Genomic DNA, 15,433 nt, shown 5'->3' on the forward strand with positions numbered 1-15,433 from the left:
AGTTGACGGCACCCCTCCCAGATAAAAAGGACGTCAATATATCGACGCCACATGATCAAGCCTTTACGTAGCGTCCCATCCTGGAAAATGTACGACTCCTCCCACTTTCCAACGTACAAATTGGCGTAACTTGGGGCAAATTTTGTCCCCATAGCCGTTCCCCAAACTTGTAAATAAAATTGATTATTGTATACAAAATAATTATGTCTAGAGTTTTATGATGTTTTGGATGGTAATTTTTGGGGTATTTCCCCGTTTTCTGCGGATAGGTTTAACATTTTATATAGTCATTTATTTTAGCATATCATCACATATATTTATACATATTTATACATTTTTATAATGTCCACTGTTTAAATTTCATAAATGGTTTTATGGTTTTACGGTGCCATTTTTTGCACAGATGTGTAGGCATTATGCTGGATGTGTGTATGTACATACACTTTTATATATTTATTAAATCTACTATATTCTTACCATATATATATTTTTAATCTTATGAAATAAATAAAGGTTGTATTTTTATTAGGTGGAGGGAGTATTTAGGTATCACAGTTTCATATACTTATTGCAGTTGTAATCAGGAGTTTTAAATATTCCTACAGCTTAATGTTTGAGAGCAGCATCCGGGTTGACTGTGCCGGGCTTGACCGGGCCGGAGCTGACTAGTGTAGTGTGCCGTTTGTTGGTAAGATTGCAGGGTGACAGAAGCGTGGGTATATAAGCATAGCGGTGGTGCAGGCACCATACCTTGAGAAAGAGGGACGTTTCCCTCGAAACGCGTCGGGATTGGCCCTCACACACGTCCGTCACATACGGACAGGTGACGTCACCAACACACCAAGCCCCTCACTAACCTCGCCACGCTGACGGCGGCGCCATCGGCCGAGGCCACCGCTGAATCGCAGCGGCGGGTGTTTTCAGGGGACTGCAATTGCAGGGAGGACGCTCCCATTGCTCAGCACCACTGATCAGTGGAGAAGACACTGCAACACAAATGGACACTTTCTACTGGACTTTACATCTGGATAAGTTCCTTAGGGGCTCTACTTTCCAAAATGGTGTCACTTGGGGGTTCAATGTTTAGGCACATCAGGGGCTCTCCAAACGCGACATGGCGTCCCATCTCAATTCCTGTCAGTAGTGTAGCAGAGGGTGGTTTCGTCAAACTCAATTTGACAGGTGGACCCGCCCCTATCAGAGTGTATCAAAGTGTGTAACCCCTCCCCTCCCTGTCTGGCAGCTGTCCCTGGGTGTCAGCTCTCCCCTTTTGATAGTGTGTGATATTGTTAATTTGCTACAGCGAATATTATCCCAGTATTTGTTTTTATATTAGATTTTTCGTATGTAACTGCTGTGCGATTATTCTGTAATCAGGGCAGTGTGTTTTATTTTTCGCATTATATGTGGCTGGTGTGAGATTATTCTGTAAGATGTGTTTTATTACCAATGAGCACATATAGTGAATAGGTCTGAGGTTTCTGTCTGCAATTCTGCAGGCTGATATGTGAAAGCCATTCTCATTTTACAAGAACTATTTCTTACGTAAAGACAAACAGATGCGTCCGTGCAGGACATACAGCTAATGGCCCGTCAATCAACACAGCAAAACAGATGTGGTAGAGAGGGACATCGACATGCTCAGCAGGCATCCAGGACGGGTCAATATCCCCCCCCCCCCCAGTGTGGTGACTTCTGGGGCCACAGAAGGAAAGAAACATCTGATACGTACAGACAAACACATACAACAAGCAGATGTGTGTGTTATGAGTTATGGGTGGTCCCACGGATGTTGTGAGTTCTGGGGTCCCAGAAGTGAAGGAAAGACTAGATGTACAAACACAGATCGGTTTAAAATGTTTATTGTCAGAACTAAATGCAAATAAAAAACACATAAGGTAGCAATGCCACACACAACAGCATGGAATGTTAAATAAAAAACACATAAGGTAGCAATGCCACACACAACAGTATTTTTCTGTCTGCAGTCCATAATGCTCAGCATGTGGTTATGTTATGTTATCTCATCTAAACAGAGTATCTGTCTATGCCCGCCGAAGCAGCAAAAGCAAATACAGCTGTAGAACTGCACAGAGAGCAGTTTAAAATATTTATTGCCAAATACCACAACTACACAAAGATAAAGAAATTCTAGCTAGCTAAGTGAGTCTTTCATACGTATCACTGTGTTGATCCTTTTCAGCTCATCACCCTGGCCTCGGTGTGTATGGCAATGTACCTGGTTTATAACACATTCTCATTTTTATATGAGATTTATAACACATTCTCACGGGTATATTATGTATATTTTGTGTTTTGCATCATTATTTGATACTGTTATTCTCATTTTATATGAGATTTATAACACATTCTCATTTTTATATGAGTTTTATAACACATCACACTCATTTTACGGGCATATGTTTATTCTGTGTTTTTGCAGCATTATTTGTTTCAAATTTACAAATCTAAAATGGTCTGTATGTATATGCGCGTTGAAATTGCGGGGCGGCCTTTGATGATGATAAAAATGCTGTAAAACGTCTGAACGATCTACGACATTTCATTATTAGTTAATTTTTCAACCAATAGCCAACCAAGCTTAGTCATGTGGATCTAGATTTATTTAAATTCACAGGTGGGGTGTATGTACACATGCATGATTTAGTTTAAAAGCATATAGTTCAGCGATAATGTCAGGAGTTGGACAGGCATTTATCAGTCTTTCAGAAAAATCTAATATATAAACAAATACTGGGATAATATTCGCTGTAGCAAATTAACAATATAACACACTATCAAAAGGGGAGAGCTGACACCCAGGGACAGCTGCCAGACAGGGAGGGGAGGGGTTACACACTTTGATACACTCTGATAGGGGCGGGTCCACCTGTCAAATTGAGTTTGACGAAACCACCCTCTGCTCCAGTCAATTTTGCATTGAAAAGTCAAATGGCGCTCCTATCCTTCCGAGCTCTGCCATGCGCCCAAACAGTGGTTTACCCCCACATATGGGGTATCAGCGTACTCAGGACAAATTGCACAACAACTTTTGTGGTCTAATTTCCTCTCTTACCCTTGGGAAAATAAAAAATTTGGGGCGAAAAGATAATTTTTGTGAAAAAATATGATTTTTTATTTTTACGGCTCTGCATTATAAACTTCTGTGAAGCACTTGTTGGGTCAAAGTGCTCACCACACATCTAGATAAGTTCCTTAAGGGGTCTACTTTCCAAAATGGTGTCATTTGTGGGGGGTTTCAATGTTTAGGCACATCAGGAGCTCTCCAAACGCAACATGGCGTCCCATCTCAATTCCAGTAAATTTTGCATTGAAAAGTAAAATGGCGCTCCTTTCCTTCCGAGCTCTACCATGCGCCCAAACAGTGGTTTACCCCCACATATGGGGTATTAGCGTACTCAGGACAAATTGTACAACAACTTTTACGGTCCATTTTCTCCTGTTTCCCTTGGTAAAATAAAACAAATTGGAGCTGAAATAAATTTTGTGTGAAAAAAAGTTAAATGTTCATTTTTATTTAAACATTCCAAAAATTCCTGTGAAACACCTGAAGGGTTAATATACTTCTTGAATGTGGTTTTGAGCACCTTGAGGGGTGCAGATTTTAGAATGGTGTCACACTTGGGTATTTTCTATCATATAGACCGCTCAAAATGACTTCAAATGAGATGTGGTCCCTAAAAAAATGGTGTTGTAAAAATGCGAAATTTCTGGTCAACTTTTAACCCTTATAACTCCCTAACAAAAAAAAAAATTTGGTTCCAAAATTGTGCTGATGTAAAGTAGACATGTGGGAAATGTTTCTTATGAAGTATTTTGAGTGACATATCTCTGTGATTTAAGGGCATAAAAATTAAAAGTTGGAAAATTGCGAAAGTTTCAACATTTTTGCCAAATTTCCGTTTTTTTTTTTCACAAATAAACGCAAGTTATATCGAATAAATGTTACCACTAACATGTAGTACAATATGTCATGAGAAAGCAATGTTAGTCGCCAAGATCCGTTGAAGCGTTCCAGAGTTATAACCTCATAAAGGGACAGGGGTCAGAATTGTAAAAATTGGCCCGGTCATTAAGTGCGAACCACCCTCGGGGCTTAAGGGGTTAAAGTAAGGAATATGCGCTCCACCCCTATGGGAGTGGAGTCGCGTTCATATTCATTACTTTAATGAGCGGTACCACGGGAGCAGGTGAGTATGATGTGACAGCTGCCGCTTCCCCTCCCCCGCTGACCCCCTGGGACAATGACTCGAGTATAAGTCGAGAGGGGCACTTTCATCCTAAAAAAATGGGCTGAAAATCTCGGCTTATACTCAAGTATATACGGTACTCATAATGTGCACAGCACTTCAGGATTCTCATTGAATTAGCTGGCAAAAGGATTCCATAGCGTTTTGGGCCCATTTCTGTGTGCAAAAAATGCACGAAAAACACACTTTGTGCACACAGCCTAAGATGCACTTATGTTTTAGCAAGATTTTTTTCTTGCTAAAAAGTGCCACTTAAGGCTGAATCAGACGTCAGTGATTTTTTTTTTGTCTGTTTTATCAGTGGTTTTTTTTTTTATCAGTTTCATCAGTTTTTCATGGATGAAAAATAAATTGCTTCAGGTTTCTCAATATTCCTATATCCGATCGGATCCTAGCACTGTCTGTTTTATTTCACAGACCCATAGACTTGCTTTGGCGAGATTGAAATTAGACTCGTGTGAAAGCTGGATAAGTCTCTGATTTTATGTGGATCACTCGGTGAATAAAACTACCTGGACATGTAACAGCTCCATAGACTATCACACTGTAGGTATGTGAAAAACAAGGATAGAACTCGTATGAGACAAACTGATGTTTGATTGAGCTCTTACAGCAAAAAAATGGTACGTTCCAGTCTACGTGAGACAAGAGAACATGGCATGGCTACACAGTGCTGGAGATGAATTGATCAATTAATTTGCCATTGAAGGTTGGCATGATTCAGATTTTTTATTTTTTTTAATGTATTTAACTCCACCTCTTTGCCTTCTGGTAGAATAGTTTCTTCTCATAGGTGGTGTGGGCACAGTAAGAGGAAATGGAGAACTGCTGAGCTTCTTGTTTGGGTGGAGCAGCTCAAACCTGAGCAAGAACTGAGCAGTGAGAGCGGCTGTGAGAATCTGTGCATTTGGAAGCCTGGGAATGCAGATGAGAACTAGTAGAAAATGTTGGGTGCTGGAGCTGTGCTATGCTGCCAAGTCATACAGACACTGCCTTCATTAACCCACTATCACCTGGAGCACAGCTGTTAAAGTGCAGTTAAAATGTCATATAAGTTTTTCCTACATGCACCTGCAACTTTGTCAGTTTAGACTAACGTGAGGTGTGGTAGATAGGCTCACGCGGCTGCTTAACAAGGTAGTCACAGGAATGCTTCCCATTTAAATTTTCACCTGGTTTATTAAAACAGGCTTCATAAACCAGTCCAAACAAAAGAAATAGCCATATTCAGTCTTCTTAACAAAACAGCACTCACTATAGTCCTTATATCTGTGGGGTTCGCCTGCACAGGAAGCCGGATTCAGCTCTGTTTTCCAAGAGCCCAGCTCTGGAGATCAGCTCCCCTCTGTAGTACACAGAACAATCATTAAGTCCAAAGGCTTCACTTTTACCTTCTGGACTCCTCACTAGGGTGGAAATATAGTGAACAGCTGTCCCGCCAACCTCTTCAACTGTTATAATAGAGCTAGGCCTGTCATGGCTGATTAACCTCTCTCAGCATATAACATGCTGGAGCAAAACTTCCAGGTTTATATTACTGATCTAATAACCTCAGAGAAACATATCTCCCCTCTTCGCATTACCAGTGACCCTCTCGCAGAGGTAAAATATAGCATTACCTTTCCCATCCACTGCCTGTACCCTTCCAGGATAAAATAAATTGTGCACCCTTCCTCACCTCTTCCTCATTGCTAAGGCTGTGTGCACACGTTTATGTTTCACTTCTGTTCTGTTCAGTGAGTGCAAATCTCTCTGTTTTTGTGTAGCGTCAGGCACAAGAAAGTCCTATCACTGCTTTGCACATGCATTTTACATGGTAATTATGGGCGGTACCTAGACACACTAAAAAAGACCTTGAGTGATATATTTCATTAAACCTATGAGCTAATGTCCACTTGGATTAATTACGGTATATATGAATTTTTTCTGATTGATATGTGTCACTGTTTGTTAGTCCTGCTTGAATTTTTAAAACTTTTTTTAATATTTGAAATAAATACTTATTATTTTATTTTTGAATGGACCCTCTTTTTCCCTAATTATTTTATTGGGGGAGGTGTAGATTCTACGTGTTTGAGGATATATTCCTATATGATAATTGAAGACTGTGTTTATAAATAGGTTAGTCAATAGGTCTGATGTCAGATACCAAGAGAGTTCTTAGTTCAGAAGGGCAACACAAAGGCATGGTCAAGTAACAGTCCGGGGTCAAATGCCAGGATGGTATATCAAGATAAGGGTATAAGAGAAACGGATAGTCAGAGGCCAAGTTCAGGGTCGGGTACCTGATGTTAGCGAGCATTAAGAAGGTTAACCGCAATGAATAGTCAAAACAAATCCAAGGTCGTCAACAGGATCAGGAAATTGGACACAGACCAAAGCACACACATCACTGAGCAAAGCTAAAGCTGACAATGGTCTACTAATAGCTAGCAGATTAACCAGAATGGGAAAGCACACAGGCTCGGCCAGAGTGAGCACAAAGCTGTCAATCAAAATGCTGACAGCCCAGCACGCCCCAGCCTCCGACTGGACGACTGGGCCGTCACTCACAATAATGGCAGTCAAGCACACTCCAGATCCTATAGGATGGCTCAGCTGTTACTCACAGGGTCCCTAGGCCGCAGTGAGTGTTGATACCATGACAGTTCACCTTTCTATGTCTCGGAGGGTAATTATTATAATAAATTTTTAGAGCACTATTGATTCCATGGTGCTGTACATGAGAAAAGGTTAAATTACTGTGAACAAACTAACAATGACAGACTGATACAGAAAGGAGAGAGCCCTGCCTTTGAGGGCTTACATTCTACAAGATGATGGAGACAGTAGGTTGGGCAATTTACAGTAGTTCCGTTGGTGGTGATGTGGCAGTGGGGTCAGTGCAGGTTGTAAGCTGTCATGAAGAGATGGGTTTTCAAGTTCCGTCCGAAAGTTCTGAATGTGGTGGATAATCAAACTAATTGGGGCACAGAATTCCAGATGATGGGGGATACGCAAGAGAAGTCTTGGATGCGATTGGGTGAGGAGGGTATAAATGTGGAGGAAAGAAGATCTTTAGCGGTTCGGAGGTTACGTGTTTATATATATCAGGAGATTAGTTAGGAGATATACGGAGGAGCGGTGCGAGAGTGTTAGCTGGGAAGCCACAGAGGAGGGTATTCCAGTAGTCATGGCGGGTGAGGATGAGGGCGTGCACTAACATTTTAGTAGATTCAGGGTTGAGGAAAGGACAGATTCTGAGTTGGAGGCAGCAGGATGTGGCGTGAGCATAGATGTGCGGTTTGAAGAACAGGGCAGAGTCAAGGTTTACACTAAGGCAGCGGACGTCCGGTACAGGGAAAAATGTAATGTCATTAATTGTGATAGATAAAATGGGTTAGGTGAAATGGAAGAAAGACGATGAGTTTAGTTTTGTCCACATTGAGCTTTAGGAAATGTGATGAGGAGAAGTAGGATATGGCTGTTAAACCATCCTACACCGAGCTTGTGTGTTGTTCCATGTGTAAAAGGGGAGATATGTGTTAACTCCCTCATGTGTGTCTCCTGTATTTGATCCCCTGTGACTTCTCACCTCTGCTCCATGCTCTCCCTGCCAATCGGCTCCATTTACCCTTACCCTGTCTGACCTGTTCCATCAACTCTCAAACTCCAACTCTGAGCTAGATTAATTTTCTGTTCTAATTTACCAGGCTTTTGAGTAGATTATAGTGATTTTCTTTGACTACTGGTTGGCCATGCTTGCATACTTAGTTCCACCATCACAAAAAAATAAAATTGTATTAAAACTGAAAATTATTCTTAATTTTCTTTTTTTTAAATCTACACATCCCATCTCCGCTTATGTTTCCCCTTATCTCCAATAGTTCTATTACTACATATGATTCTTTATGATGTTACATCGTCTCATCTTCTCCCTATTCAGGTCCCTACAATATTGGATCTTCTTAGTGGAGATCTTCTATATAAGAGAATTTTCCTGACTGACACATGGAGGATGGAAAGTAACAGGGACAAGATGGCGGAGAGGATATTACACCTCACCCTAGAGATCCTCTTCCGGCTTACTGGAGAGGTGAGAGATTCTGATGACATCATTCTTATCTATGGGAATAACAGATGGACAGTACTGGAGAGGTGAGAACTCTGGAAATGTGCGAAGGGAGATTTATTAATGTGTCTCTCCATAACCAGGATTACACAGTAGTGAAGAAGACCTCTAGTGAGCACTGTCAGGACCCTGTGCTTGAGGGACGGGAAAGAACCCTGAGCCCAATTACAGGGCCTCCACCTCACACCCAGATACATGAGGACATCAATGACCAGAAGATCCTAGAACTCACCTACAAGATGATTGAGCTGCTGACTGGAGAGGTGACACTGTTGGGAATGCTGGGACATTATTCAGTAACGCTATGAAAGTTGATGACTGTATCATTGTGTCAGATTTCTATAAGGTGTCAGGATGTCGCCGTCCATTTCTCCATTGAGGAGTGGGAGTATATAGAAGTACACAAAGATCTGTTCAAGGATGTCATGATGAAGATTCCCCAGCCCCTCACATCACCAGGTAGTTTGCTAGACTTATTATACATGGCCTATAATTATCTGTGTGTAAAGAATTAATTCCCTTTTTGTGTTTCCTCCAGTTCTATCCAGTAAGAGGACAACACCAGAGAGATGTCCCAGTCCTCTTTTTCCACAGGACTGTAAACAAGAAAATCTCACTGTTCATCAGGATCATCAGGTAGATGGAGAGAAGGTGTCATGAGATCTCCCCTATGATGTGTAGATGGCTGTGAAGGTCTTGTGTTCTGTCTTGTTTTATCCACCATTATTATATGTTTTATACTTGTGTAATGAGAACGGTGGAGATGGCAGGATTAGAGCTGATCATAAATGTGACTTCTCCATTTGTCGGTGAGTTTTACAATATTTGTTTCAGGGTGAAGATCTGACCCATATTAATACTACAGAAACATATGTGGGGAATGAAGAGTGGTGTAACGTGGAGATTCCTACATATGACTACCCAGGTGAGTAGTAATCACTCAATGCATAGAAGTTAGAGATTATTCTGTGACTTGCTGTAGCACAATCATGTGGTCACCATTCTGCCGCTAACCCACTGTATGCTCCTCTACCCAAAACTGTTCCCTTTACTTTGGGGATCGTAAGTCCTTCTGTTGGAGTGAGAACTGTTTCAGCCAGAAGTTATAGCCCAGAGGATCTATCCTAGCCCCTTGGAACTAAAAAGCCAAAATGACCGCATATGTAGAATATGGTGTCAACTTAGAAAATCACTTGAAAAATAATATTATTTGTATGGTGAACCCCTATAATGCTGTTGCCGTCCTAGAAATCTTTTATCTTATTGGATGAATTTACCTTCTCGCTTTTCTGTGCTGAAGAATGTGCTTTGAGGGTTTCTTCAAGACCAGGTCTAGTCCTTCAGGCAAAACTTCACTTTTATGACTGAGACAGTGTAATTTTCTGTACAATAACAGCTGTGATGCAGTGACCCCTGTTACAGGTAGGGGGCGCTGCATGGTCTTCTCGGAATACGCATGGAGGCGTATTGAGGCCATGGGAATGCATGGCAATCGTAGGCATAATGGTGGTAATGAGTCAAAGTCTGGCATTATTGTGAATGGCCGGTATGTGTGTCGCAGAGGAAGATACTCTGCACTGTCAGCCTGAGGTAAGGATGTTCTGGGACCTGTAGTCCCACAAGTAACGGTGTTGTGTTTGTATAATTATGAAGGGAGGCTGGCAGGGCTAGTTATGAGAGATGGGCGGGTCAAACCAGTCACACACACACACTCCCATCTAGGGGAGTGGCTACAGCTTGATAATGTGACCAGGGTGTGGGTCACATGTTCCTGTATGGACTCTGAGTATGGATCTGAATGGTCTGTGCTGAAGGTCCTGGAGAGCCTATGTGTTGGGAGTGCTATCTCCCTGAATAGCACATGGTGGGGCTTTGGACCTGGTGGCCTGGGGTGTTGGACAAACGTCATGAATAGCTCCTGGACAGGCCACACGCCTGTGTGTTGGACGGTCTCAGGTTGGGACGGACGTCCTGAAGAGCACAGTGTGATCGTGGTCCTGGACAGTCTGTGCTGGAAGCTCCTGTGAGTGGAGTCTTCCTGGAGCACCTGAGAGACCGTGGACCTGGACGATCTGTGTTGGGGAAGCTATTGTCCTTCGGTGGGTCTGTACTGACTGAGGTGTGCCTGTCAGGCAAGTTGGTGATCCCTGTGAGGCAGCTTTCCCCAGGAGAGAGGACTGACAAGGAGTCAGCAGGTGGAGCAGGAGCTCGCATAAAGTACCTCAATAGACTGTTGGTGCTTATGATGATCTACGAACTGTGTGGTAACCCACGGCAACTGGTCAGGAGAGGACCAGCGTGTTTAGTTGCCACAGATTAATGATGCAAGCTAATGATGAAGTAACGGACTATGTGTAAGTCAATGATGACCTGGCTTACGGTGCGGTTTATGCTGTATAAAATAAACCGTATGGGAGTCTTCCTGAACTCAAGGGTGAGAAAATCTTTTCTTCCAGAAGAAAAACTGACCAATTTGATAAAAAAGGTTCGCCAGTTCTCAAGAAGCCGGGTCTCCATCAGGGATGCAATGAAGATCCTCAGACTAATGACAGCCTGCATTCCTTTTGTTCCTGGTACAGAAGGCAGAGCTCACTGGACAGAGTTCCGTATCCCATCAGGTCAGAAGATCCCTACATTGGTGGACCATCCCCAGAAATCTCTTGAGTCGGGGTTTCGTGGATTCAGTCTCCAGAAGTCACAGTAACCACGTACGCAAGCCAGCAGGGATGGGGTGGACACATCCAGGGAAGATATTATCAGGGACAGTGGAGTTCAGAAGACAGCAAGAATTCTTCAAATCACAGAGAACTGCATGCAGCTTGGAAAGTCCTTTCTTCAGCGCAGGCTGAAGAACGAACACACAAAGATACTGTCAGACAACACAACGACGGTAGCTTTCCTTCATCATCAGGGTGGTCCAAGATATCCAACATTGCAACATCTAGCATATCGGATCTTCAGATGGGCAGAAAAATCTGTACTTTCAATCTCGGCAGTACACCTGGAAGGTACAAAGACCCAGATTGCAGCCTTCCTAAGCTGGAAAAAATTATCAGCAACGGAATGGGAATTGAACAGTATTCAGCGAGCAGTGCCAGCGCTGGGGTACATCGGAGGTAGACCTATTCGCGGTCAGACGGAACGCAAAGGTCAGAACCTTCTATTCTCTGAACCCCCGAGAAAACCCAGTGGGAGTAGATGCCCTTTCACAGTCTTGGGGCAGGGGTCTGTTGTATGCATTCCCTCCTCTCGCACTGATTCCAAGGATTCTCAGAAAGATATACGAGGACAGAGCTCGGGTCATTCTCGTGGTTTCTTTCTGGCCCAAGAGGAGCTGGTTCCCCTTACTGAAGAAGTTGTCAGTAGAAAAACCCTTTCTCCTTCCAAGAAGAAGAGACTTCTCCAGGGTCCGGTTCTACATCAAAACCCAGAGAACCTCCAGTTATCAGCTTGGATCCTGAGCGCCAGATCCTGAAAGCTAAGGGTCTCTCAGAGGGGGTTATTTCTATTCTGCAAACAAGTAGAAAGCCTGTGACCTCCGCGATTTATTTAAAAACATGGAGAAAATTCTGCAGTGTCTGTGGAGACACGACAATTGATGCTGACTAACCCGACATTCCCAAATTCCCGACATTACTCTGAGGGTCCAAGTATCAGCCCTCAGTGTACATAGTACATAGTTATTACATAGGGTTGAAGGAAGACTTTAAGTCCATCTAGTTCAACCCATAGCCTAACCTAACATGCCCTAACATGTTGATCCAGAGGAAGGCAAAAAAAAACCCATGTGGCAAAAAGCAAGCTCCACATTGGTGAAAAAAATTCCTTCCCGACTCCACATACGGCAATCAGACTAGTTCCTTGGATCAACGCCCTATCAAGGAATCTAATATATATAACCTGTAACATTATACTTTTCAAGAAAGGCATCCAGTCCCCTCTTAAATTTAAGTAATGACTCACTCATTACAACATCATGCGGCAGAGAGTTCCATAGTCTCACTGCTCTTACAGTAAAGAATCCGCGTCTGTTATTATGCATAAACCTTCTTTCCTCCAGACGTAGAGGATGCCCCCTTGTCCCTGTCTCAGGTCTATGATTAAAAAGATCATCAGAAAGGTCTTTGTACTGTCCCCTCATATACTTATACATTAAAATAAGATCACCCCTTAGCCTTCGTATATAGTGTATTCTATGATTCTTCCCTGGCTTCCCACCCTTGGATAGGCCGATTCTCCACAGCAGTTCAAAGGTTAAGACCCTTAATAAGAAAGACTGTCCCACCTTGGGATCTTAACTTGGTCCTTAACGAGTTGTGCAGATGACCATTTGATCTAGCGGCCGATGCAGAGATTGGTAATCTTTCACTCAAAACCGCCTTTCTAGTAGCCAACATGTCAGCTAAGAGACTGGGGGAGCTTCAGGCCCTATCCATTCAAAACCCCTATTTACAGGTGTTCGATGATAGACTGGTCTTGAGACTTGATCCAGCTTTTCTCCCTAAAGTTGTCTCAGATTCAAATATGAATCAGAAGTTGGTGCTTCCCTCATTTTGTCAGCTCCCTATAAACCAGAAAGAGAGTTTCTACCATAACTTGGATGTTAGGGAGACAGTACTCAGATACTTGGAGGCACCTAGGGCCTGGAGACAGGATAATAATTTGTCCTTTTATAGGGGTCCAAATAATGGAAGAAAAGCATCGAAATCAACCATTGCAAGATGGATCGGATCCATAATTAGCATAGCTTATGAGGTACAGGGAAAGAGTCCCCCAGACAGTCTTAAAGCTCATTCATCCAGAGCTGTAGCCGCTTCATGGGCAGAGAAAGGGGGGGCTTCAGCAGAACAGATCTGTAGGGCTGCCTCTTGGTCTAGTCTCAGTACCTTCTCTAAACATTACAAACTAGATGTAGTGTCATCTCAGTTAGCATTTGGCAGGAAAGTGCTTCAGGCAGTAGTCCCACCCTAGGACCAAATCTCCTCTGGTACTTCTCCATGGTGCTGTCAGGTGGTGACCTGGAAAACGGTAATTAGACCTACCGGTAATTGTATTTCCAGGAATCCATCCTGACAGCACTGTTAGTTCCCTCCCTGTTACAAGAACTCTTCATACTTATGTGATGTAACATTTGTATAACAGTTGTGTGTGTTCAAATGAAATTCTCTTTTTGCATCCATCCAGATGTGTTACTTTGGAAAATCACTGAAGGGTGGTAGGGGGAGGGTCTTTTTAAACTCTCGTGGTTTCCTGTCCCACTATGGATAAGAAGGACGTCCTCCATGGTGCTGTCAGGATGGATTCCTGGAAATACAATTACCGGTAGGTCTAATTACCGTTTTCTCAGTCCCCCATGATAGCACCACCAGAGAGAGGGGATCCATCCTTCAGGGACAGGAAACCTACAGGATAAAAGGGCGGTACTTCTCCCCTGCATCAGTTTGGTTTCCTGTCTCTGATGGGGAACCTAATAGGATCCGGTACCTGGTACATCCGAAGATCAACCGAGGAGTCCGGAGCCGGCCAGTCAGAGTTCTGGCAGCGGGGATGCCCCTGCCACAGCTGGTGCGGTGTCCGAAGCTGCCACTGCTAGGACTGATGGGTCTGAAGCGTGAGCGGGGGGGAAGCGCAGCCGCCACTCTGGATAGGAGATAGGGGCTTCCAGGACCTGGCGCGCACGAGGAGTGCCTGGGCTTCCAAGATGGACACCGCGCCGGAAATGGTAAAACAACTTCCGGTTCGGGGCGGGCGCAGTGAGTGCATGAGGTGCACCAAGATGGCCGCTGCCCGGAACCACAAAGCTGCATTTCCGGGTCCCTGACAGCGCGCGCATGCGCAGAAGAAGAAAAAAAAAAAGAGAAGCGCTTCCTCAGCAATGAAGCCACAGGGGGAGGAGCTGGTAATAGGCGCCAGGTTTAAAAAAAACGGTGGGTAAGGGAGCTCCTTGCTGCATGCCATCCCAAGGTAGTACCATGGAAGACAGCGACCAGCAGCTCCAGCCGCCGCCACAGCAGCAGCAGCGCCACCACCAGCGACCGAAACCGGATGTACAGAAGCGAACTTCTGCTGACACCCGGAGTTCTCGGTCCGGTAGCCATTCCACGCAGCACAGCAAGAACTCCAGCGTGGCGAACCAGCTACTGCCTACGGATCTCATGCTACAGGATCCTACCCCTCCTCCAGAACCGGTACCTGTGGCTGCGTCAGATTGGTGAGTGATCTTCGTGAAAGTTCACTGTTGTAATTGGGGTCTCCCCTTCTCTGTTTATCTAAGGCAAGGAATAGAACGGGGAAAACAAAACACAGAACCTGCCCCTTGTGCGAAAAAGCTTTACCGCAATCCTGGGATAAGAAGTTGTGTGACTCCTGTATAGGACGAGTCCTTTGTGAGGAAACCCCAAACTTCGCCTCTGAGTTACGATCTGTAATTAAGTCAGAGGTAGAAACTGCGTTTAATTCCCTTAATGGAGAAAAGAAAATTAATAGGAAAGAACCTATTGCTTACCCTCACTCTGACTCTTCCAGCTCTGAGAGTAGAGACTCAGATACACGGGACTCCTCCTTCTCCTCCTCGGATAATGAGAGTGAAGGTCGTCATTGGACTTGTAAAGGCAGTAAGGTCGACTGTAGGGGTATTGGACCCTCGTCCTGATAAAACGGTCCAAGATATTATGTTTGGAGGACTATGCCAAAAAAAGCATAAAGTTTTTCCCCTTAATGAAAACATACAAGCGTTAATTAAAAAGGAGTGGGAAAAACCAGAGAGAAAGAACTCATTGGTCCCCTCTATAAAAAGAAAATATCCCTTTGAAGAGGAGGCTTCTACTTCATGGGATAAAGCCCCCAAACTCGACGTTGCGGTAGCTAAGGCCTCAAAAAAATTTGCACTACCCTTTGAGGATATGGGAACTCTGAAAGATACTCTTGATAAAAGAGCAGATACTTTCCTTAAAGGGGCCTGGGAGTCGGCAGGGGGATGTTTAAGACCAGCCATAGCAGCTGCTTGCACGTCGCGATCCCTAATGATTTGGGTTGACAGCTTAGAGAAACA

At 43.8% G+C, this 15,433-nt stretch overlaps 2 protein-coding genes across 2 annotated transcripts in view; both read left to right on the forward strand.

Moving 5' to 3' along the window:
- Window positions 1-15,433, forward strand: part of LOC143767467 (uncharacterized) — a 390,459-nt gene that overhangs the window by 302,220 nt on the left and 72,806 nt on the right. The gene's annotated exons all lie outside the window — the stretch shown is intronic.
- The window catches only part of LOC143767508 (uncharacterized), a 48,895-nt gene that overhangs the window by 20,515 nt on the left and 12,947 nt on the right, over window positions 1-15,433 (forward strand). The window contains 5 exon segments of the mRNA XM_077255903.1: window positions 8,197-8,346; window positions 8,466-8,645; window positions 8,718-8,841; window positions 8,921-9,018; window positions 9,217-9,307. Coding sequence (XP_077112018.1) covers window positions 8,197-8,346; window positions 8,466-8,645; window positions 8,718-8,841; window positions 8,921-9,018; window positions 9,217-9,307 — 643 coding nt within the window.

Source organism: Ranitomeya variabilis, chromosome 4 (assembly GCF_051348905.1).
Source record: "Ranitomeya variabilis isolate aRanVar5 chromosome 4, aRanVar5.hap1, whole genome shotgun sequence".
Lineage (NCBI taxonomy): Eukaryota > Metazoa > Chordata > Amphibia > Anura > Dendrobatidae > Ranitomeya > Ranitomeya variabilis.